This window comes from Colossoma macropomum, unplaced genomic scaffold (genome assembly GCF_904425465.1).
Source record: "Colossoma macropomum unplaced genomic scaffold, Colossoma_macropomum, whole genome shotgun sequence".
Lineage (NCBI taxonomy): Eukaryota > Metazoa > Chordata > Actinopteri > Characiformes > Serrasalmidae > Colossoma > Colossoma macropomum.
Genome location: NW_023494784.1, coordinates 3832564 through 3856056, shown reverse-complemented (window position 1 = coordinate 3856056; position 23493 = coordinate 3832564). Strand labels below are relative to the sequence as shown.

The following is a 23493-nucleotide window of genomic DNA, read 5'->3' as shown; positions in this document are numbered from 1 at the left end:
GGGTGCTGGCTGGAACGGAAGCCCAGGCCAGGAGCTTCTATGCCCAGTCCCTGATGATACCCATAAAAAGAGGAATGGTCAGGAAACACTTGCATAGGCTAAGCCTCCTATGCTTGAGTGACACCACACTGAAACGTCCACAGACCACATCTGACCTACTGTGGCTTTTTGTGGTCTGGTTCTGCAAGTTGATGCAATAGTGCCTCTAAACTTGAGTGGGCAAAAGGCCTCCATTGGCCAATCCTTTATGTCCACTGCCTCAGAAATAAAGTGGACTGATTTAGATGAATTGGACTAGACAGTAGGAGGTGAGCTGCGTTTTCATTTTCATTTGAAACGTGACCACAACATTAGCCGTTCAGCTAAATGGGATAGCATTAGTGTGGTTTGCATGTTGCGTTATCTGTGCTTATTTGTGGTAAACCGGTACAACGGTTATGACATATAACTCAGGAAGAATTTCAACTGCCCCCTACGAATGCAAGTGCATTTCATTAATGGCAGTTTGAAAGAACGTGGAGGCACCGTGAAAAGATCCTGAGGCTCACTGTGGAACCATTCATCACCCGCCATGAACTCACCTTTCACAGGAATCTTCCTGGCAGCTCAGATGTCCCAGTTCTTCCATGGCCTGCATACTCACCATGCATGTCACCCCCTGAAAATCTCTGAGACGCTCTAGATCGGGTTTTTATGCGAGGGTGATCAATTTTATGCGAAGGTGATGTGATGTGATTTCTTTGTTGTGTTGAACAGCTGCCCGTCCTGTGCGGACTGATGCTGTTGCTTCCTCTGCCCCTGTACAACGCTGTGCAAACCTCACCTGCATGAACTGACCCTCCTAATGATGCTGCTGCGTCATCTCATACTATCTAATTAACTATTGTTCGGCCTGTTTTTCCCTGTTTTGTATTCTCATATTTTATACTAATGGTGTTTGCTATCCAGTGTTGACCAGAGGAGGATGGGTTCCCCTTTTGAGTGTTGGTTCCTCTCAAGGAGAGTTTTTCCTTGCCACTGTTGCCACTGGCGATGCTCATTGGGGTGTGGACCCAGATTTTTCTATAAAGTTGCTTTGTGACAACACCTGTTGTAAAAAGCTCTATATAAATAAACTTTGACTTGACTTTGACATGTGCTGCTATAGATGAATGGTGGATACGCCAGATACTACCCAAATTTGTAGGCCGTCTGTGACCAAGAGAGGCATATTTGTATCCCCAAGGCAGTTAAAACAGATAAGAGCCTAATGAACCCATTATACAGGGAGACTCACTCGAAAGAGGCCCCGAAAATTCTGTTGTAACTCCCGTTAGGATGAAGCAATCTGAACCACAAAAATATGCTACATACCTTGGTGTATGTGTAATCAATTGCATTACATGCGATGCTAGAAGCGATCTCCGTTTTCTGCCAGACATATGAAGGGGTACGGGGGTTTGCACCCAGAAGTTGCAAACAGAGGTTAAACGTCATGACGGCTGTCCGGCGTCCACCTCATCGCTCCAACGCAGGGGCATCCTGGCTTGTACGAAACTCCATATACTGAGGAGCTCATTGTACATTGTTTCGTTCAGATTGCTTCATCCTAGCGAGAGTTATTACAGAATATTCAGGGCCTCTTTTGAGTGAATCTCCCTGTAGTCGTCAAACTTACATTTATTCACTTACTGTCAACAAAATCTTGAAATGGTTCATATTTTTGTTCCACATCATTGTACCACATTTTGTACTATTTTTTTGAAGCTGCACTGACTCCAGGCACCCAGTCCTGACTCCAGACTTTGTACTGTTGTGAAAAGGTTCAAGTATGCCTAGGGATGCAGGAAGTAGGGGTGCTGAGGGGGCTGCAGCACCCCCAGATTTCAGCACTATTTAACTGCAACTAAAAACAGTAACAGAATAATATCAAAGGCATAGAACTGTTAAATATTTTGAGCATAGTGAAGACCCAGCAGTGGCGGTGACACAAGTGGTTTCCCCACCTCATGTCAACAACCTGATTGGTTGGTGCTCGGCTCATTTGCATAAATTTCTTCCAGCAAAACAAACAAACGCAAAGACAGCAGGGTGTGCATCAGTGGATGCTGTGTTGGTCATTTGTGCATATCTGTTATGATACGTTCTGTTTTAACAATCCAAATAAAAACACAATCAATAAAACACACATGATTTAGCACTCCTACATCACTGAGTCCGCCCCCTTTCTCACAGAAAAGTGAGAAAATATCGTTAACTCATTTCAGGTACACAGTTGGACCATAAAGACCATGCTGTACCATTGAGGGTCCATTTACATTGTTTGTATCTTGGGGGGATGAATATGAACCTGTACAGAGCCCTTTTTTCTGACAGCGTAGGTAGCAGTTGTTTGTGGTACTCTGTGTCATTAGATGTCTTTACCAGCCGCATTATAGGACAAGATTAAGACAAAATGATACTCAGGTATCGTGATTACCATTAGGCCCCTGTGTTTAAACAGGATGTTTTAGGCTTTTTTATATAGATGACTCATGTTGGGTTCCTGTAAAGAGAGAAGTCTGCACCCCCAACCAGCTGAAATGGACAAAAGTATGTTTCTTAGCAAGAGTAAAGTTACTCAATTCAACTTTGTCATCAGTGGCGTCTCTGCCACAGAAAGCCTGATGAGGCACATTGGGTGCGGCAGCCAAATCGTCAATGAAACTACACACAAACCTGATGATACATTTCCCTGTACATGCAGTCAAGCCAACTGGGCTTGCTAAAGTGCCCCTAGGTGTATAAATGTGTGTGTGATTGTTTATGTCTGCGTGTGGTGATGGACTGGTGACCTGTCCAGGGTGTTTCCTTCCTTCTGCCCAGTGACTGCTGGGAAAGGCTCCAGGACCCGACCTGGGATGCCATTGGGTCCGGCAGCTTTGCGTGGGTGTGCGCTCGACAGAAGTCTCCCCATTTCGTCTACAGACAGCATGAGTACCCTCTCTTCTGCTGAGGCTTCACTGGTCAGCTGAGCTTGGCTGATCTCAAAGCAATCATAGAACGACTTGAGTTCAGGTCGTAGGGAGGCATCTGTGGCCGATGAGCTGTTGAGGAGTGGTTGGTATAGTGTAATGGGTAACACCTCTGCTTTCTACGCTGTAGATTGGGGTTCAATCCCTGCTGGTCAAGCATCCTACACCATACCAATAAGAGTCCTTGGGCAAGACTCCTAACACTACCTTCGCCTACCTCCGTAAAAATGATCAAATTGTAAGTCGCTCTGGATGAGAGCATCTGCCAAATGCTGTAAATGTAAATGTTGACTGCGCCCTTGCAGTCTGTAACTGCCTGGATTTGCTGAGGGCTTGAGTTGTTGACAAAGTGTGCTTGAATTTGCAGGCTGTGATACCAGCTTTCAGGTTGTGCCTATTCTCAGATCTGAAAGCTGAATTAAGTGCTTGAATTCAATAAAAACTTCACTGTTCAGTCAAGTCTTGTGCAACGCTCTGCAAACCTCACCTGCATGCCACTGACCCTCCTGATGCCTGTATAGACTTGAACTGTTTTCTCGAAGCAATTGCTTCACCTACTTTCACAAGTATAAATCTAGGGGTTATGGTTTGGGAAAAACACCTCCTAGTAGAAAGTACAAAATGATGATTTTGTATGTATTTAGCTTAACATCATCTCAATTAGGCCTTGGGTTTAAATAGATCACAACACAGTCCTTGTAAATGTCTAAGATCTGAATATTTCATTACTTTAAATGTGTTTTTACTGAGGACTACGTCACTTGAACTAAGTTACACAAAATATGTAAGTTACATAAAATTGCAGTCTGTTTACAATAACTGTGTAAATATTAGAGCAACAGCTCACCCTCATTTTATTCATACACTGGACATACTCCTGCAGGTGTGGAGGAGTAAGCAAGGCTAAACACGGCGGCCAGTTGGTAAAGTTAACCAACAAGTCACATGGCTGAGAAAATTTTGTTTTAAAGTTGTCCTAAATGGCTGATAAAGACATCTAATGACACAAAGCACCACAGATAACTGGTATCTATACCGCCAGAAAAAAGGGGACTGTACAGGTTCATATTTGTCCCCCCAGGATACAAAACAATGTATTGACACTCAAACATGGTCCTTATGGTCCAACTGTGTACCTCAAATTAGTTTTAAAGATATTTATTCCTCTCTTTCTGGGAGAAAAAGGCATTTTTGTAACTTAGCATAAGTCAGGAGTCAGGACACAACGTGTAGAGTCAGTGCAGCTTAACCCTCTATTGCACAATGTTGCCTCAGGGCAACAAACCCATTTTCCTCACTTTAAGATAGCCTTATGCATATTTAAAGACAATGACAACTTACTCAAGTTTGAGTAAGTCAATAAAAAGCATGCACTTGGTTATACTGTCTCTTAGTGGGCACCTTTAAACCTCTTTTTCAACATTCAGCATCACTTTTTTTGTTATGAGAATTTGCAGGAATATGTTTGTTGCCTAGAAGCAACATTGTGCGACAGTGGAATGGATTTGGCCAGCCACAAGCCAGGTCTCACCACCTGAGGGAACACGGCTCTATATCATTTCTTCCCAGGCAACATGCCCCAAAAGGACCCCTGCACACACAGTCAGGGCCATTTTATGCACGAAAAGTGAATCGAATATTTATTTAATTATTTTTAATTGCTCTCATAATGTGTGCAGTAGAGGGTTAAATAAATATGGTTCCCTAACTAAAGGTACTAAACATCTTGAAGGAACCATCCCAAATACAGTTTTTCTGAGACTGTACTACTTGCACTAGATCCCCTTCAAACTAAATTAATTGCCTTAAATACTCCCTAAGATTTTAAGTAGGCTTTTTTTTATGAAACGTTTATGGCCAGACTTTCGTTTCCCAAATGTCTTTTCAAGTAAGTTGGCTTCATACTTTGATTAGAAAGCTGCTCCAAAGATGTAGAACTGTGGCATACTGCCTTTAGCATACTAACTAGCAAGCTAGCAGAGTGATGTCAGAGCCAGATTATGTGGAGCCTGGCCACTTCCTATTTCCCCCATTATATTAAAAACATGACTGCAAAACACCAGAGGGCGTCCGCGAGCGAGTCCTGAATTAATGGGAGTAAATGGAGCTAAACGGATTAAAAAAACAAAGTTAAAATAGTTTCTAATCACTCGCCCAGAACTTTCCTTTAATTTTAGAACGTAGGAGGATGGATTTCACTAAAAAAGCGAAGAAAACTCACCTGGATGTTTCCGTTTTTCTACAGCAAACGGGTTTTGGGCAGCAGGACACTAACGTTACTGCTAATGAGTGCTGACTCGGCTGTTCGCACACACTGACGTCATGAACGTACAAGAGGTGCCATTTTAAACTCCTATAACTCGAGTTTAAAAGCTTTAAAAAATATAACAGCAGTGTTAAAATGTTTCATGCTGTTCAGGAAATGATTGTATTCTTTTACATTAAAAATGCTTAAGCATTTAGAAACTATGATTTTGCTCAAACGCTCCATATAAACCCATTCATTTTGGACTCGCTCATGAGCACCCTCTAGTGGTCGAGAAACCCAGAAGACATTACACAGTGGTAATTCTCCTCCTACAAGTTCTCTGGTGATGTGTTATCAGCAGTCATGAATAAGAAATGAAGTGGTATGTAACTTAAAGCCTGGCAAATTTGATGTTATGATTTTTAACATTTGAAGTATTTTACTGCTTTGGCTTCTAAACAGCTTTGTCTGCCATTATTTTTGTGTTTGAAAATGAAAATGTATCAGATCGATGGATTCAACTGGTCCCTCAGCTCTTGAAGGGCTTGTCTAATACACTTCTCTTTAGCTAATAAAGTATTGGAATGGCCATTAAATGCTCTTCTGAGGGTAAATGGTGAGCCCAAGTGGATGAAGGCAGGTTAAAACTGGTCTTGAAAAGGGTAGCAAATCAAATGTCCTCATCGGGCAACTTTGGGCCACCTTGGTTTAAAATGACAGGCTGTAAAATTTTCTCCCCTCCCATCAGCTCTGGCAAGGGTCAACAGACAACAGCTCATACATTAAGAACATCTTAAGCAAAGAACTTTTCGCAAGAACATAGTTTTAATTGCCTTTTATTGGTGGAAATCTGTGGCTGTATACAAAGAACATCCACTAGATCCATTAGAATATGTGTGGAGCTTCTTTTTTCTGGCTATGTCATCTTCAAAAGTAAATCATCTAACATAGTATATCAAATGTATAAAAATTTAAATTTGTTCATGAGTAAACAAGCACTGGTTTTGTCCATTTGCTCCTAAGAGGATGCACACTGTATATCCAAAAGTATCCAGACTGCCCTTCTACTGAGTGAATTCACTTATTAAGTTGCGGAGAGAGGTGTTCAAGTGCACACCCACAGCTTGCCTGAGCCTAAGGCCACCATGCCCAACACCAAGTGTGAGCCAGAGGGGGTATAAAGCCCACCAGCACTGGGATGTGGAGCAGTGGAACTGCATTCTCTGGAGTGATGGAGCTCCATCCAAATTCCTTTGGGATGAGTTGGAGGGATCCAGAACTAATCACCGAGCATAAGTACCTGAGCTTACTAACGATATTGCTATTATGGCTAAACGCTATCAAATCCTCATTGCAATGTTCCAATATCTAGTGTAAAGCCTTTCCAGAAAAGTAGAGGCTGTTACTGCAGCAAAGTTAGAAAAACCCACTATTAGTACGTTTGATTTCAGAAGAAACTTTGGCGGAGCAGCTGTCTACAAACTTTTGGACAGGTAGTGCATCTTGGTGTGTGTTAAGAAATGTTCTCAAGTGCTAGCATTAGCAGCTCAACATAGACTTAAATAAAGATTTAGTGTTGTGGCAAGAATAAAAACACGGAATCCAGACTCATTAGACAGTTTAAGTGCTGGAATGATGGATGACCTGCAGAAGAATCCTCAAATGTGTCTGCTTTTTCTTCAGACTCCCCTTAAAATGTCCTGGTTGGCCTTCAGATACTGCGCCATAGAGAGCTTATAACTTCTTACATCACAACTCATGGTTTGAACTTCTCCGCAAGCTGCTCCAGTGTGCTCATGAGCTTCGCCTCCTCAGCAGGAGAGGACCTGGAGAAGGCCAGGGGCAGATGGGTGGACACTGCCTTTCTGTCTGCAGAGTAATGGGAGAAGACCAAGGCTGAAGTGAAAGTTGACAAACAACAAATTTTCCCTCCTTACCTCAACTGTAGTCAATTGGCTATATGTCCGTCATCAGACACTCCTTTGTGGTAATTTTAAACTTGTAATTCTTGCGCAATTCAAACGGTCAAAACATGTTTTTCTATCTGAACGCTACTTCAAAGACTACTAGTGTCCAAACAGATATTAAGACTGGTCAAATATATATTTTCTAATAAGCTTTAAATGATTTATAAAAAAAAAACATCTGTTACAAGCTTCAAATGTATGTGTTCAAGCTAAAGCTACCATCCAATGTGAATATACACCACTGCTACCCTGATGCTATCATAACATTGCAAATTTCACAGATGTGCTACTGGAAATTAGCAGCTGTACACAGATAAACAAACTGCACAAAATCTCGTATCTCCAAAATGGTAACAGGAGAAGGAAAAAACCTACTTTACTTTTAATATAAGTCAATGGAACCAGGCGTTTTCCCAAGCCATTTTGGGCCGTTTCTTTTGGTCCAGTCATCATGAAATTTACAGACAATGTAAAAGACAACAGGTATTTTCAAATTATGTCAAAAACTGAAAAACGTTTGTTCCAACAGCAGCAAAATGCTATTTATAAAGCAAGAGAAGTCAAAACTGCCACAGTAAAATGGACAAGCATGATGCTTTTCGTGTTCTATTGTGTTTCCTGTGTAAAAGAAGCTCCTGCCTTTATTGTTAGATTATGTCTTTTACGTATCAGAATAAATGCAATAACAGCATTGAGAAACCCATTATTATGGTGAAGAGTAGAATAAACAGCAGAAAAAAGACACTTTTTACATTAATCTTATAGTGTTATAAGGTTTCAGCATTAAATATTAGTTTTACGCAGTTATCGGCCTGAGGGCATTCATAGCTCTCGGTAAGGGTCAGGCTATAAACAGACTAATCATGTGGACGCTGGGTGGAATTAGCTAGTGAGCTTTTTCACTGAGAGCCTGATAGAGTGATAAAATCATAAAATATATGGTTAATATATTATTTTGTTTGAGAAAAGGGCTACAGAATATGTTTGCTGACCTTGGAAGAAGAGGCCACTGGGCTGTCTAACGGCAGCATCCGAAACAGCCAGCCAGACCACCGTGTCCGCCCCCTGCGCCTCAGTGCGCAGTTTATTTTTCATCTTAGCGTGGAAATCTGGCATGGACGACTGCACCGCTGCAGCCAAAAAACAAGAACATCAATAGTTTGGTTTGGTAGTGTTGTAGCTTTATGTTGTGGTTGTGTACTCTATTAGTTAGCCAAAGGGCTTAATACATGTTAAAGGGGAATTCCACCAATTTTTCCAAATTTTTTGCCTAAAGGTTGAGATGTAAACAGTCATTCAGAGTGGTTTGGTTTGAAAAGTTCTGTTCTAAAGAAACTCATCAAGTCACAGTTGTTCAAAGTGGTGGTGTTTACAGATACGTTGCCTACACTGTGTTAAGGTTTATGGCCTGAAAAAAAAGGCAGAAGGAAATTGAGATGCCTACCAAAACTGTGTTGCAATGATTTTCGTGTCACAATGCCACTTATTTAAGAGCTTAGATGAGATGGTGACTGCAACCGGTGGGAAAAAAATGCACTGAATCATACTCCCTGCACTTTTTTCTGAAGCAAGGTACAGCACAATTCACCATTTTGAAAAATATTATGACTTCTCACGGTTTCTCTGATGAATAAAAGCTTCGGCAGCAGCTTCAGATCACATTAGAATGTGTTGACACAGTACAACGAAAACTGCCTATCCAAGCTATGGGAAACGCATGCAGGGCACCATAAGGAAAAATACTATAACACAAGAGAACATATTTCACATATAGGTTCACTGGTGGTTCTGGATGGTAAACAAAAGTCGGTGCTGAATTAACTATCTGTCCCCCTTATCCCCCCCTCTCTTTCCCTGAGCTGAGCGGCTGCCTGTCCTAAGAGGGTCTGATGTGAACACCACTCAATCACGTCCCAGGGGGATCTGATGCGGCCGGCGCACTGCACAGTGGTATAAAACTGTACCCACTTATACTGTTTTGTGTCCGTGCTGTTATTCGGTGTCGACCAGAGGAGGATGGGTTCCCCTTTCGAGTCTGGTTCCTCTCAAGGTTTCTTCTTCCTGTTGAGGGAGTTTTTCCTTGCCACTGTTGCCAATGCTTGCTCACTGGGGGACCCGGATTCTCTGTAAAGCTGCTTTGTGACAACATCTGTTGTAAAAGGCGCTATATAAATAAATTTGACTTGACTTGATTTGACTATATTAGTGTTGTAGTTATGGCGACCCCTGGTTCCTATCACCACCACTGTAAAGAGATCTGAGTCTCTACAATCAACCGTTTCACACCAAACCACTCTAAATGACTCTCAACAGCTGCATTAAACAGAGATGTTGTATCATTTAAACTTTAAACTGATGAACTATGTTGTATTGATATTTTTCTCCCACCACTAGTTTAAAAAGTCAAATGAAAAACCTCATTTCACAGCGCGGGATATTAAACTGTCCTCATAAAAGTGCAAATGCAAATATGTTATGTGCACAAACGCACCTGGCGTGTCGGCCCAGCCTGGGTGCATGGACGAGAAGTGGATCTCTTTGTGTTGAGCTGCCCACTGCTCTGTCATGACCACCTGTTGCCTCTGGTTGCAGCAAAATACCCAGCGAAAAGGTAAACAACTCATAACAGCATAACACTAACAAAAGCACACATTTCATGTTGACTGTATTAAAACCTTAATACAATTACACAGAAAGACAATCACATTTCCAGTAAGGGAGAAAAGAATAAAACGTCAGTGATAATCATTTAGCCTATTAGCTAAGAATAGAGCACAGCTTGTTTATATTGTGGTATCATGGATACTAGAGATGGGAATCAGTAGAAGCCCTACGACACGGTATTATGATGATATTGAGGCAATGTCATTATGTTGCGATTTTAAATATTTGTAATATGCTTCATGTTACGCCTGTAAAACAGGGGTGCCAAAACATTTTTGTCCTGGGGGGGTAAAAGTGCAGTGTTTGTGGTGGGCCAAAAAGACAAAACAATACAAATAAAGAGGGCAGGTGTTTTTTTTTAAATGTATTTTATAACATTACACTAAATTTAAGGAGTTAATTTGCAAAAAACAAGAAACTTTAACTTTAAAAAAAAAAAAATATATGAACTGACTGTGGTGAGTTATTTTAACACTCAGCGCATTTTGAACCCTAAACACATTGTAACAAAAGCTGTTTTTGTTCATCGTCAAGGTGTTACAAATTCATATTTTACAGCAGGAACAGTCAAACGCCAGCGCTGTTTTCCAGCAGAACCCGATAAATCTGTTCAGTCAATCAGTGCGCAGTATTCGAGTCAGGTGACGCAACACTGCTTCAAACTGCTCAGTGAGTCTGACAGAGAACCACTCTGGATTCAGCCATGAGAGCTCAATTCATACTGGACACAAAGCGCAATATTTGGGTGGAAAAGCCAAAATTCCATAACTCACATACTGCACTATATAGTACGACAGTGTTTTAGAGCCACTGTTAATAAAAATAAAAACAGCAGACTTTGAGAATAAAGTCGTAATATTTAGAGAAAAAAGTCGTAGACTTACAACAATAAAGTGGCATTAATACCAGAAAAGGTCGCAATATTGTGGCCAAAGGACATGGCAAAGTGAAGGCAGCACCTCCTGGTGTTAAATGAGGGGCGGTGAGTTGGTGGAGTTCTACTTTCATATCGATTCACCCATAAAGAAACACTCAGCCTCCCTGTCTCTCCTGCACATCAGCACCAGCCTGTTATTAGTATAAGAACCGGCTGAAACGGCTGAGCAGACTGTGTTCATCTAAAATAAAGAGCCAGACGGACTCGGAGGAAACTGTCTGTCTGTGCTGTTGAAGGAGAATCGCAGGCAGGGTCGTCTACACGGCTATCGGGGGCTACATCTCCCCCCATTCAAAGAGGGCATGAAGTTTCACAGACAGTGAGAATGATGATCAAAATGATCCACAAAGAGACAGGAGTGAGTGGAACTTTGGCGCTAGTACAGCAACCGAGAACCCAGGCAGCCCCCCTACAGTACAGCAGCCCACTTTATCCTACAAATATTACGACTTTATTCTCTAAATATTATGACTTTTTTTCTTGAAATATTACACCTTTTCCTCAAAATATTATGACTTTATTCTCAAAGTCTACTATTTTTATTTTATAACCAGTGGCCCTAAAACGCCGCCGTGATATAGGGAGCAGTGAGCCGTTTAATACTGACCATTAAAGAGCTGTTTGTGTTGCTGTTTTCAGCTCTTTATCTGCTTGTTCTATGGTGAAGAACATTAAATAGTGACCTTGAAAGAAACTTGTAATAAAATAAACTTTAACTCTGAAACATGAAATGACCACTGGAGTTATTCTGCTTTAAAAACAAAATTTAAATAAAAAAAAAGAAAAAAAAAAAAATCAATAATGTTTCATTTTGTAAGTCACCTGTATTTTGTTATTTTTACCAAATCAAAGGAGTGTTTGAGCCCAGACTGCTTCATCAGAAGAGAGCTCATTTGTTTGTATCAGTATTAAAAGGTCCGGTGACAAGAACCGCCTGTTTAATTCTAAGGGACAAAGTAAGGTTGGAAAAATGGTCAGGTAGAAATAAATGTATGTTTTTGCTACACAGAATCAGATAAATGTAGGATATGGGCCCTTTAAAAGGAAAATTAGTTGTATACAGTATCTCATACGATGCTTGGGTGGGGTTAGGTTAACTTCCTGGTGGGCTAAATCTGGCAGGCCAAATCAAACGTTCTTGTGGACGTGGCTTTGGTCCTCGGGCCACATTTTGGGCCACGGTGCCCTAAAAGAAAACCTTCAGCTTTGTCTAATTCTAATAAAGTTCACACTTTGTTCATCTCATTTCACTCTTTTTAGTGAAACAACACAGATCTGTGGAGCAGACAAATCAACCTTCACTCAATGCTCAAAAAATCCTGCTCTCACCAAAGACGGAGGCCTTGGTCCCAAAAACGGCTTTTCAGTGCCATCATGTGGACTAAGAAAACAATGGATTTTGGCATTTTGTTGGCCTACAAACGAGCTTAACCCTTAGAAGCTGAGAGTTAGTACTTTCAAATGCTCCACTATTCAAATGCACTGATGTTTAATAACATAGTACATTACGCAGTAAAGTACATTTACGTTCAATTTACATTCTGAAGCAGGTCATTATGACCTTTTTTGTTTGTTTTGATGTTAAAAATGACAAAAACATAGCAAAAATGTAAAAGGTATAAACTGCAAATTAAGACTGTGCACACTATACACTGTTCTGTTCAGGTACATTTTTCATTCATCAAGGTACAAACAATGTAAATGTTCCCTCAAAGGTCCAACAGTGGTTTTAAGGTCTGATTGTGAACCTTAAATAAGTTTTTCCAGGTGAAAAGTTCGTATTTGTACCTTTTCATAACCAAATGTTTTAAAACAGAACAGTAAAATAAAAGCCTGGAGGCGAGACGGGGTGTGTGGAGTCAGTACAGCTTAGAACATATCATTTTAGTGGATTATGGTTCAGTTATGTTCACTGACTGAAGGTACTGAGATGTACCCTTGAGGGTCCCACCCCAGTGACAAGAGGGGTACTGCCCCAGAGACAGTTTAGTACCTTTATTTCTGAGAGTGTAACTTTTCATCTTCTCTTCTACTTATAGACACAAATGTGTTATGGAACCTGTACTTTTCAGATAATTCTACATGTGTTAAAAGTGAGTTAAGTAAGAAATGAGTACGCCATGCTTTTTTATAGCGCTGGCAGTAACTGTGACGTCTAAGGGTTCATACACATTAAAAATTAGTGGTGTAATTATGGGCTGAAAAAAGTTAATTGGTTCCTCTGTACGAAAAACATTCTCAATGAATAAAAAAATGACAATATAATTTGCCTGTTTACTCGCTACGTCTCAAACAGGATGATGCTCTTAAGGCACACCGCTCCAGCCACTAACATCTAACGCGAACTTACGAATTACAAATGAATTATACTTCACATTTGCTGTCTTCCGCCCAATGACAGCTGGGATAGGCTCCAGCACCCCACCGCGACCCAGAAGGATAAGCGGTTTAGATGATGTATGTATGTATGTATGTATACTTCACATTTTGCTGCCTCTGGTCAAATAAGACTGCGTAGATTCCCGAAAACTGTGCAACAAACATATTCTGATATCCATACATCAATTGCGCGATGTGTTCTATCATTCCTTTCCAATCCCTACTGGCTACACATTATTACCTTGTTCTGGGCGTAAGCCATGGTGCCGTCAAAGGTTCCCTTCTCAAACTGTAGATCCTCTACGTCCAGCTTCTGAACCAGCATCCCTCCAGACGACACAGTGACCTAACAGGAAGGGGATGGTCACACGGTAAATTAAGAGCTTTTCCTTAAAAAATACAATCAATGTGGCCATGAAGCTAAATTGTACATTGATGGACTCACAATTATCATATCCTCGCTGTCCAAAGACAAACGAGTATCTCCAAACTGGTTATTCCAAGCAATTTCAGAGCATTTCTATTGGTCCAGTCATCATGACGTTTTAACACAGGCAGCTGCTGAGCTCAAATAATGTAAAGAAATAAGAATCGCAAAAGATGTAGGTACATGTTGGGCAGCGACAATATAAAATGTTACATATTTCTGAAAAAACTGTCTGCAAAGACGTACTTGGTGTCTGAAGTTTCTTTAGTTTGCAATGGGAGCTTATACCCCCAACTGCGTGCCTAAATCATCTCTTGCTCCAATCCGTGTGGAGATGTTAAGTAATCTCTAACAGACTTGCTTATGTGGTTTGTGCTCTATGAGGCACAGAGTGATGCTATTTTTAATGGCAACACGTGACTGTGGCATAATAGTTAGGATAATCTTCATGGTGCGTTTACATGTCAGCAGTAGGCGGTCGACAGAAAACGGATACAGCAGTGATAGAAAACTCTAGCAGCGGTAACTGCAGTGATCCGTGGAACTTTCCATCAGGAGTTCAATCTTCCCAATTTTTGCTGTCAACCACGGAGGTGGAATAAACCGACTGCAAGTCCAAACGAGTCTAGTACTTATATATATATACACACACACACACACACACACACACACACACATACACACACATACACACACATACACACACATAGTCAAATTCATCCCATACTCGATTGAGCATGTCGGGTGTCGCTGCACTCACGGCTCTTTCAGTGCGATTTCGGAGATCACCCAGTGTTGCTGGGAGTGGCACATAAACAGAATCCTTAACATACCCCCACAAAATAAGTCACACGGTGTGAAATCTGGTGATCTTGGGGGCCAGAAGTGCCAAACTGTGGGATCCTTTATGGTCAATCCAGCGATGAGGGAGCCATCTTCCAGTGATAGTCAGAAACTCTATGACCCCCTCTTTCAATTTGTATGTGATTGGTTCCTCGGCGCCTCACGGTTGTAAAAATATGATGCTTTGGAATCGGATGAATCTTTTTAAATCACCTTGTATTTAAATATATATATATATATATATGTGTGTAAAGCTAAAAGTACAGACCATCGTCTGTAACATACAGTGCTAAAGCTCTCCTCTTATAACCATCCATTTTCCAACTTTTGCCACTGGCCCAGCACTTTCATGTACAAACAACAAAACCCAGACTTCACTGAACATGCATTAGCCTGTATTCAAACATTATAAATATTCTTGTATATTCAAAACTCTCTTTGGATAAAATAGTAGCTAACACCATCAATAAGCACCACTATCACCATGGCAACGTTTACACAGCTGCCTGCCAACGTACTGTCAGCAATTCTGCTATGAGGCATGAAACAATGGTTTATAAATGCAGCATTCAGATGCTTTTTGGGAAACACCTGTCAGTTAGGTCATAATAAACAAGGGATAAGTCTGGTTCTAGATTAGCTCTGCTGCTCCAAGAAGCTTTAAATATGAGCAAAGGTAAGCTTGTAAAAACTACTCACAACTCTTGGGTCCTGGGAATTTTTCAAAGCAGGAATCAGTGCTGTGGTCAGGATGAACGTTCCTGCGGGAATCAAGCATGCAGCTTCACTGAGACACATTCATGGGTGTAGAACATTTCAGGACGTGCGCAAATATGTTAAACAGAAGCTTCTAACAATTTCACATTTTACGGACTTCGCTTACCGAGCGTGTTCGTGGCAAAGTTTTTCTCCAGGCCTTCGTCAGTCAGTTCCCTCTGATTCACCATACACCCAGCGTTGTTGATCTGCAGAGGATCAACAGATTCACATCATTAATAAGAACAGCAGGCACCTGAACAGACAGACCCCAGGGGGGCTTGAGCCTCTGCGCAACTGCCCTCAGATTCTACCTCTACTCTGGGTCGACATGGGTAATAAATGTTATTAATATGGCCATTTTTCAAGATCCATTTCCGCAATGCTCAGCTCACCCTCACCCCAGGAAAAAAGCCAGTGGGTCGGCTCAGGTTTTATGAGCTTTTATGGGCGCCTCCTCTAGACTTTACCCTGGTAACTCCAGCCCTTTATGGATGCGCAGATCCCCACAACACTGGAAATCCCACCAATAAAAAACACTGATGATAACGTTATTTTTGAACAACAACCAAACATAAAGTCAGAGCTAATAACCTGCTAAACCAAGTTTCTGCTATGGTGATAAAGCAAGGATTTGTATCAGTTTTAAAGTAATTACATGCACTTAAAAAAATCACTGTAAAAGTACAGTAAATTACTGGCTACTCGTTGCATTACCTTCACAGTAATTTACTCTATAATTTTAACAGTAAGTTTGCTTATATAGTGTGACATCAGCCACCTGTACCACCAGATTACTGTGATTTAGCTGTATTCTGCTGTACACTTACAGTAAAAAGCTGTATTTAAAATACAGGAATCCTGTATTTTTACAAAACTTTAAAAGTAATGCAACACAGTAGCTTTAAAGTACATGTGAAAAAAAGTTTACATTTAGAGCTAAAAATTTGTTGATTAAAAAAAGCATTAGTGAATGTATTTCTTCACCAGGTTTTGTGGATTTTAAGAATGCAAATACACATTTTAACTTGAGAAGATAAAACAACAACAAAATATTAACACCTTTTTAACTCTCAACCACTGTCTTGTCCCATAATGCTGTTTTCAGTGTAGCTCAACCCTAACCTCAGAGTAATTTGCAGTGTTAATATTACAGAAAATGGTCTGGTTTCACAGTAAAATGATGAATATGGTATTTTACTGTGAAAACAAATTGTGTTAAATGTTATGAAATCTTGGCAATAATTAGTAGTGAAGCACAGCAGGTAACATCACAGCCTTGTACTCTGGACAGTGGAATTCAAGTCCTTGCTAAAGCAGTAATACTAATACTTTAGCTCCCTTAAGAAAGACTCCCAACATCACATTTACTTTCTGCTGAAATGTGACCGCAGTGTATGGAGTTATTTTTGTACCAAAACTTTCAAATACATTAATAAAATCCACCTGTCACTCCAAATCAGTTGACCAACAGAGAGTGCAGGTGAACGCCCTCCTCTAAGACATGCCAAAAGTGCCAAAAGTCAGAAACAAAAATAAAACAGCAAAATATTTTGGAGATTTTTTGATACTTAATATTTTGCTTGTTGATTTTACTATTTTTATTTGATTTATTTGAAACTTTTGGCACAAAATTAACTCCATAGCACTGTTTTCTTGATAAGCCTGTTTGAAATATGCTCTGGATGAATTTAAGCTCATCCCCAACCCCACACACCCCCCAAAAAAACAGTCTGCGCATGGGCCCGTGTAGAAGCATCCAGTACCAACTCACCAGCACATGCACGCTGTGGTTCTGACTGAACGCACTGGCAAACTCCCACACCTGCCTGGGACTGGACATGTCCACAATGTGAACATGGACGTTCTGGAATTAAATAAAAGCCAGCATAATGTAATGTTAGCATGTAGCTGACTTCAGCAGACAGAACACAGTAAACAACATAGCCATGTCACAAAAAAACAGTGGTGGACGAAGTACACAAACCATGTACTTGAGTTAAAGTAGAGAGACCCAAGGTAAAATATTACTCCAGTAAAAGTAGAAGTTCCTCCCTTTAGACCTCCACTTGAGTAAAAGTACAAAAGTATTCACCTTCAAATGTACTTAAGTATTGAAAGTAAAAGTACTAAAAGATTAATTATGGCTCTGATGTCCTATTACCATTTTTGAAACAAGACTCGCTTCTTTAACTCTTTTTAGGTGAAAATACTCCAGTGTCTCTCTTGGTAAACCAGTCTTTTAATAGAATGTCATTAATTAGTGACGCTGATGTCTATTAAAATTATCATAAGCACAAAACACTGAAGGCAAACAGTTTCCATCAGGTAGAACTGAGTGGCTCTGAAATCACTTCTTACAAACAAGCAAAGTTTCAGTTTAAGATTTATTTGCAACTTAGTTACAAGTTTAAGTTTAATAAAAACTTTAAACTCAGATTCACAAATGAGTTTCCTTTACTAAACTGCATCTGTAGGTCTCTGTTCATAAACATAAACCAGCCAAAACTAATTTACTATAAAATGAAATAGTGTTTGTATAAATTCAGAAAAAAGACTCGTCAGTCACAACTACATGTGTGTACATATTTCTATATTGTGGTCTGTTTACACAAAGTTAGTTCCATCATTTATGTTGAATAGACTCTCCAAAAATTTTACGCTGCTGCACTGATGTTGAACCGTGTGCTGCACTGGGTCGGTATGACCAACAGGTCAAAACAAGCTCAAAACTAAGTGCGCTGTGCCCTGATTGGTGTGTTGCTTCAGGCTTCTTTCATTTTGACATGTTACATTTTTATATACACATAAACCAAAAGGAACGACAGATTTCTCATAATGTAGTGAAGTAAAAAGTGAGATATTAGACTTTGAAATGTAGTGGAGTGAAAGTAAAAAGATGCCCAAAAGGGAAAAACTTCAGTAAAGTACAGATACACGAAAAAACTAGTACAGTAACGAATTACATTTACTTAGTTACTGTCCACCACTGCAAACGAGTCTCAAAACATCATCTGTCTTCATAATCCGTACCTCATTTTCACTCTGCTCCACAATGTCTTTTCTGGCCTCCTCCGCTCGACTTTTATTCCGACATACCAGGTGCACCGTCCCACCTGAGAGATTAGACGAGATTAGATTTCCGTCAAATGGCACATTACATAGAAAACAGCATTTTCCTTGCTTGTGGTGATATAACAGTATGATATAGCATGTAAACATTGCAAAACATATTCACTCCATACAGTCCATATACGGAAAGTAAGCAAAAGTACTGCCTACAGCAGTTTAGCTCCACCCATTCACACTGAAGCTACAAAAAGTGTTTCAGCCTGCACTGCTTTTTGAATGAGGCACAGCCAATCAGACCAGAGCTCATCTACATACACTCAGGTCCATAAGTATTTGGACAGTGATGCAATTTTTATAATTTTGCCACCACAATGGATTTGAAATGAAACAGTTAAGACATGATTGAAGACTTCCAGCTTTATTTCAAGGGCTTTAACAAAAATATTTAATTAGCCTTTTAGGAATTACAGTCATTTTTGACAAAGTCTCTCTATTTTCACAGACTCAAAAGTATTCGGACATTGTCACTGTCCAAATACTTATGGACCTGGCTGTACAACAGCCTTTTTAATTCTAAGAGATAAACAGAGGTTCACAGTCCAACCTCCAAATCGGGGGTGTCAAACTCAACTCTTTTCATTTCATTTTTAATAAACATTTTGCTATAAACCGAACTGACCACTGTTTATTCAAAATACACAAAAAACTTCAACATTAAAAATTAGGCTCTTGTAGTGGACCTGAGCTGACGTTAAGTGTTTATGCTGGCTGAACTGCAGTTAGTGTGATATGACTGGTGTAGAACTGTGAAGAGTTGTGCAGAACTGAGGTGTAATGCTGTCCCATAGATTGTTGTTAAGGCAGAAAAGTTGGAGGAAACATTACATGGCAGTGCATGCTGGGGACTGTAGTGCACTGTGAAACAATTAAAATACTTTGTTTGGGCCAGATAGGATCCTGTCGCTGGCCTTGTGTTTGACACAGGGGCTCAACAGGGCCCCTTCAAACTGAGTCTATCTTCTGTGTTTTTGTCAGAAATATAACTATTTAACCAGAAGGTGTGGCATCTACAGCCAGAGAGTGTACTAAACAGAGCATGGTCAGGGTCAATTATAGCTGGAAAAGACTGGTCTAAGTGACATAACTACAGCTCTACTGTCCATGTGACATGTGTGTTAATCATTTATGAGAAAGAAAGATTCCAGTGTAGGTTTTTACGAGCTCATCCTAAAGCAACAGTAACATAGCTAAATCAGATAAGAAAGCATTTAACTGCTGGGGCTTCATGCAGGGATTCAGTTCAAATCGATTTTAACTGGAACCTCATGACTGCCTGAGATCCAGTTTTGTCAAAGTGTGTTTTGTATCTGCTTCATTGCCTCATGCTGACCTCTTTTGGCTATTTCATTCGCCGTGGCCTTCCCGATGCCACTGTTGGCCCCTGTGATGACGAACGACCTGCCGCTCAAATTCACCTCCAGATCGGAAGATACAAAGTGTTTCGCTGCTGCTTCATAGCCGCTCCTGTCAAAAATGGAAAATATTTCAATCTACAGGATTCTGACTAAAAAATCTAACATACACAGAGAAAATCTTTGGAAAAAAAGCCTAAAAATTATCATGTATGCACTAAAATGACCAATGGAAACTGTAACAAATACGACATGAGAACGGGCTAACAGGGTTTAATGCATTTAAGGCTTCAATGTGACGGTTTCTATCAAATCCTATGGATTCCTACAAAAACGGTTCTTCAAGGGTTTTCTAGTAACAGCATTGGTTCTTTGTAGAAGCACAAACTCTCAAAGAACCATCTGAATGCATAAGTTGTTATTTGCATGGTCAAATAGTTGTCGTTGATGGAAAACCTGTTGTATATGGATCATGTACAACAGGTAGGTGGTTTTATCTAGCACCAAAAAGAGTTCCACTACTGTTAGGAGGCAAAGAACCCTTTTCAGTACTATATAGAAACCTTTTTGCGAAGAGTGCATATTTTGTTTTCAGGGCAGTTTACAAAGGAACTTTTCCTTACTGTTTTTGTTCAAGCAGAACTTAAAGGGGAACGCCACCAATTTTTCAAAAGTTCCATATAATTAAATTAGATATAAACAAAGTCATTCAGAGTGGTTTGGTGTGAAACGCTCTGTTCTAGAGAAACTTACCGAGTCAGAATTGCTCACAGTGGTGGTGACAGGAACCATACATCCACCTCTAAAAGCTGCCTCACAGAAAGTTACTACATGAAATGATTAGTTTAGTTTAGGCCTAAAATGTCTTGTTAATCCATTTATTAAAGTCCATTTATGGCAGAGAGTTACAAGCAGGGCACTGTAAGGCAAAATGTTCCCCAAAGAAAACGTTTTCTACACATCAAACCACTCTGAAGGGCTTTGTTTCAATTGCGACATTGGAATTATGTTAAAATTTTGATAAACCGGTGGAATTCCCCTTTGATAAACACTTATTGTTAACCTGATTTTGGGAGAAGCTTGTGAAGAATAAGCTGCATGCACATAGTAACAGTATCGCATTAACGGCAGCATAAATATCGCCAAAATATCGAATCATTGTCTTCGAGTCGTATCGAGTTGAGTCTCCTCAATTGAAGTGCAGATATTAAGCAAATATGTGAAGACTTACTTTGTATATTCTTGAAGACCCTTCAGGAACCAAACTGCGTTTCTGTAAAAAGACATTTCTAGGTTTTTTAGAAGGTTTACTGCTGTGTACTGATATGTAAACAGGCAAACTAAGCGGCTGCGTGACACTCACGCCTTTCATAAGAATGACTGGAAGCTTGGGTCTCGTTTGAGTGTCGCCGGGCATTTTGTGCAGATCTATACATCATATCCACGAACGGTTACCTACAGGGCATGATGTGGAGATTAGCGGACATGCGCAGTGTAGCACAATTGATGTTACACAAACTGCTGTGGTTTGATAACTCGCGCTAGCACGAGTTGGCTAGGCTAGCTACAGTTAGCGCGTTAGCCAGGAAAGGGCGGTTTAGGTTACGTTTAGAAAGACTTTGCGACACAAAATGCTAGTTTAACGCGTAAATATGAAGTATTTCATATAGTAAAGACCGAGTTGTCGCCGCTGAGTCGGAGATATTAAACCGAAGCTTAAGTTGTCTTCCTATTCACCAGCTTCTTGTTCGAATTTTCCCGTTCCACCTTAAATGGTGCTGCAGTTACGTCCTTCGTAAGGCGCCAGAATGTAACTTACATGCTGCATTATTTAAGGTGGAACGGGAAAATTCGAAGCTGACTTCACCTTCGTGTTATTAATGTTAGCCTAGCTTGGTAGCTACGATAGCAAGCTAACTAAACAGTAACTGTTACCGTTAGCTGTTACTCAGCGGGTGAATTCCATTTATTCAGGGAAAATGACAAGAAAACTTAAGACAATATCACCGATAAAGTTTCAAAGTTACTTAAGAGCAAAATTGTGTGTTTACTGCTCAGTTGTCAGGATGGCCGAGTGGTCTAAGGCGCCAGACTCAAGGTTAATACCTTCCTCTGATATGGGGCTTCTGGTCTCCGAATGGAGGCGTGGGTTCGAATCCCACTTCTGACACAACCTTTTGTGGACCACCTTATCATCTAAAACTCTATTAGAACCTCTTTTATGTACAAACCTACCCTTCAAATTCGAAGATTTAGCTGCTTTGTTGTGCACCCATTGCTGACATGGGTGTTCAATTGCACACAGTCTGTATAATCTCCATAGAAAAGCATTGACCATTAGGCCTGATGCCACGCATCAGATAGAGGTGCATAAAGCCCCCCAGCACTGGGCTGTGAAGCAGTGGAGTTGAGTTCTCTGAATTACTGGGGCTCCATCCAGTAACCATCCAACATCAGTCTAGTCTACTTTCATGCAACTGAATTTGATCTGTATTTCGGGTTGGGCCATGAGCCATGGTCCCTGCTTTAGTTAGTGATTATCACGACATGCTCAACATTAAAAAAGTCTAGATACCTTAATATTGTAAATAACACTTGAATAGTGTCTTATAAATAGATACTAGAACTAATTATTATACAACTACATCAATCAGGCATAACATTATGACCACCTACTTGTTTCTACGTTCATTGTCCATTTTATCAGCTCCACTTACTATATAGGTGCACTTTGTAGTTCTACAGTTACAGACTGTAGTCCATGTGTTTCTCTGATACTTTGTTAGCCCCCTTTTACCCTGTTCTTCAGTGGTCAGGACGCTCACAGAGCAGGTACTATTTGGGTGGTGGATCATTCTCAGCACTGCAGTAACACTGATGTGGTGGTGGTGTGTTAGTGTGTGTTGCGCTGGTCTGAGTGGATCAGACACAGCAGTGCTGCTGGAGTTTTTAAACACTGTGTCCACTCACTGTCCACTCTATTAGACACTCCTACCCATTCAGTCCACCTTGTAGATGTAAAGTCAGAGACGATAGCTCATCTGCTGCTGCACAGTTTGTGTTGGTCATCCTCTAGTCCTTCATCAGTGGTCACAGGACTATTCTCAGTCCAGCAGTGACACTGAGGTGTTTAAAAACTCCTCAGTTCTCCAGGGATCAATCCTAAGGCCTATTATGTTAAAGGGGAATTCCACTGATTTTTCAAAAGTTCTGCATGATTCAGTGGTTAAGATGTAAACAGAGTGATTCAGAGCGGTTTGGTGTGAAACGGTTCAGATGTCTTTACAGTGGTGGTGATAGGAACCAGGGGTCACCATGACTACAACACAAATATAGACATTTTATTTACTATCCAAAACCATCAGTGAGCCTACATGCGTCTTCTGAGCTTTTATGTGTATGTAATGATGGTAAAGCATTGTTCAATCTGAAAAATGTTTTCTTTGAGGACTATTTTGCCTCAGACCACCCTTCTTGTATCCTTCCACCATGAAATGATAAAAATAAACAGATTGAAATACGTTTTAGACTAAAACTAAAAACTTTATTGCAAAACTACTGTAAAACAATGTCAGTGTATTCATAACCATTTCATGTAGTAACTTTCTGTGAGGGAGCTTTTAGAGGTGGACGTCTGGTTCCTATCACCACCACTGTGAACAATTCTGACTCGGTAAGTTTCTCTAGAACAGAGCATTTCACACCAAACTGCTCTGAATGACTTTGTTGACATGTTAAGTATTTAATTATGCAGAGATTTTGAAAAAGTCTAAGAGTCTAAGTTGAGTAAAGACA

The 23493-nt window shown here is 40.3% G+C and overlaps 1 protein-coding gene and 1 non-coding gene across 3 annotated transcripts; one reads left to right on the top strand and one right to left on the bottom strand.

Annotated features, from left to right (window-relative positions):
- Positions 1-6061: 6061 nt before the first annotated feature.
- Positions 6062-21188, bottom strand: dhrs12 (dehydrogenase/reductase (SDR family) member 12). Of its 2 annotated transcripts, XM_036576226.1 has the most exons (10): positions 20930-21188; positions 19677-19810; positions 18248-18330; positions 16989-17081; positions 15342-15423; positions 15158-15219; positions 13430-13534; positions 9700-9790; positions 8201-8338; positions 6062-7110 (listed from the first exon to the last, which is right to left on the bottom strand). In XM_036576226.1, exons 1-10 carry the CDS (start codon positions 20983-20985, stop codon positions 6998-7000), a joined length of 957 nt encoding a protein of 318 aa, XP_036432119.1. In that variant the 5' UTR covers positions 20986-21188; the 3' UTR covers positions 6062-6997. The 2 variants fall into 2 exon arrangements, with proteins under 2 accessions (XP_036432119.1, XP_036432129.1); XM_036576236.1 differs by lacking the exons at positions 16989-17081; positions 18248-18330; positions 19677-19810; positions 20930-21188 and adding an exon at positions 15529-15627.
- A 570-nt stretch (positions 21189-21758) lies between these two features.
- trnal-caa lies at positions 21759-21868 on the top strand. The gene is made up of 2 exons: positions 21759-21796; positions 21823-21868. It is a non-coding gene; the product is annotated as a tRNA-Leu (tRNA).
- Positions 21869-23493: the final 1625 nt, after the last annotated feature.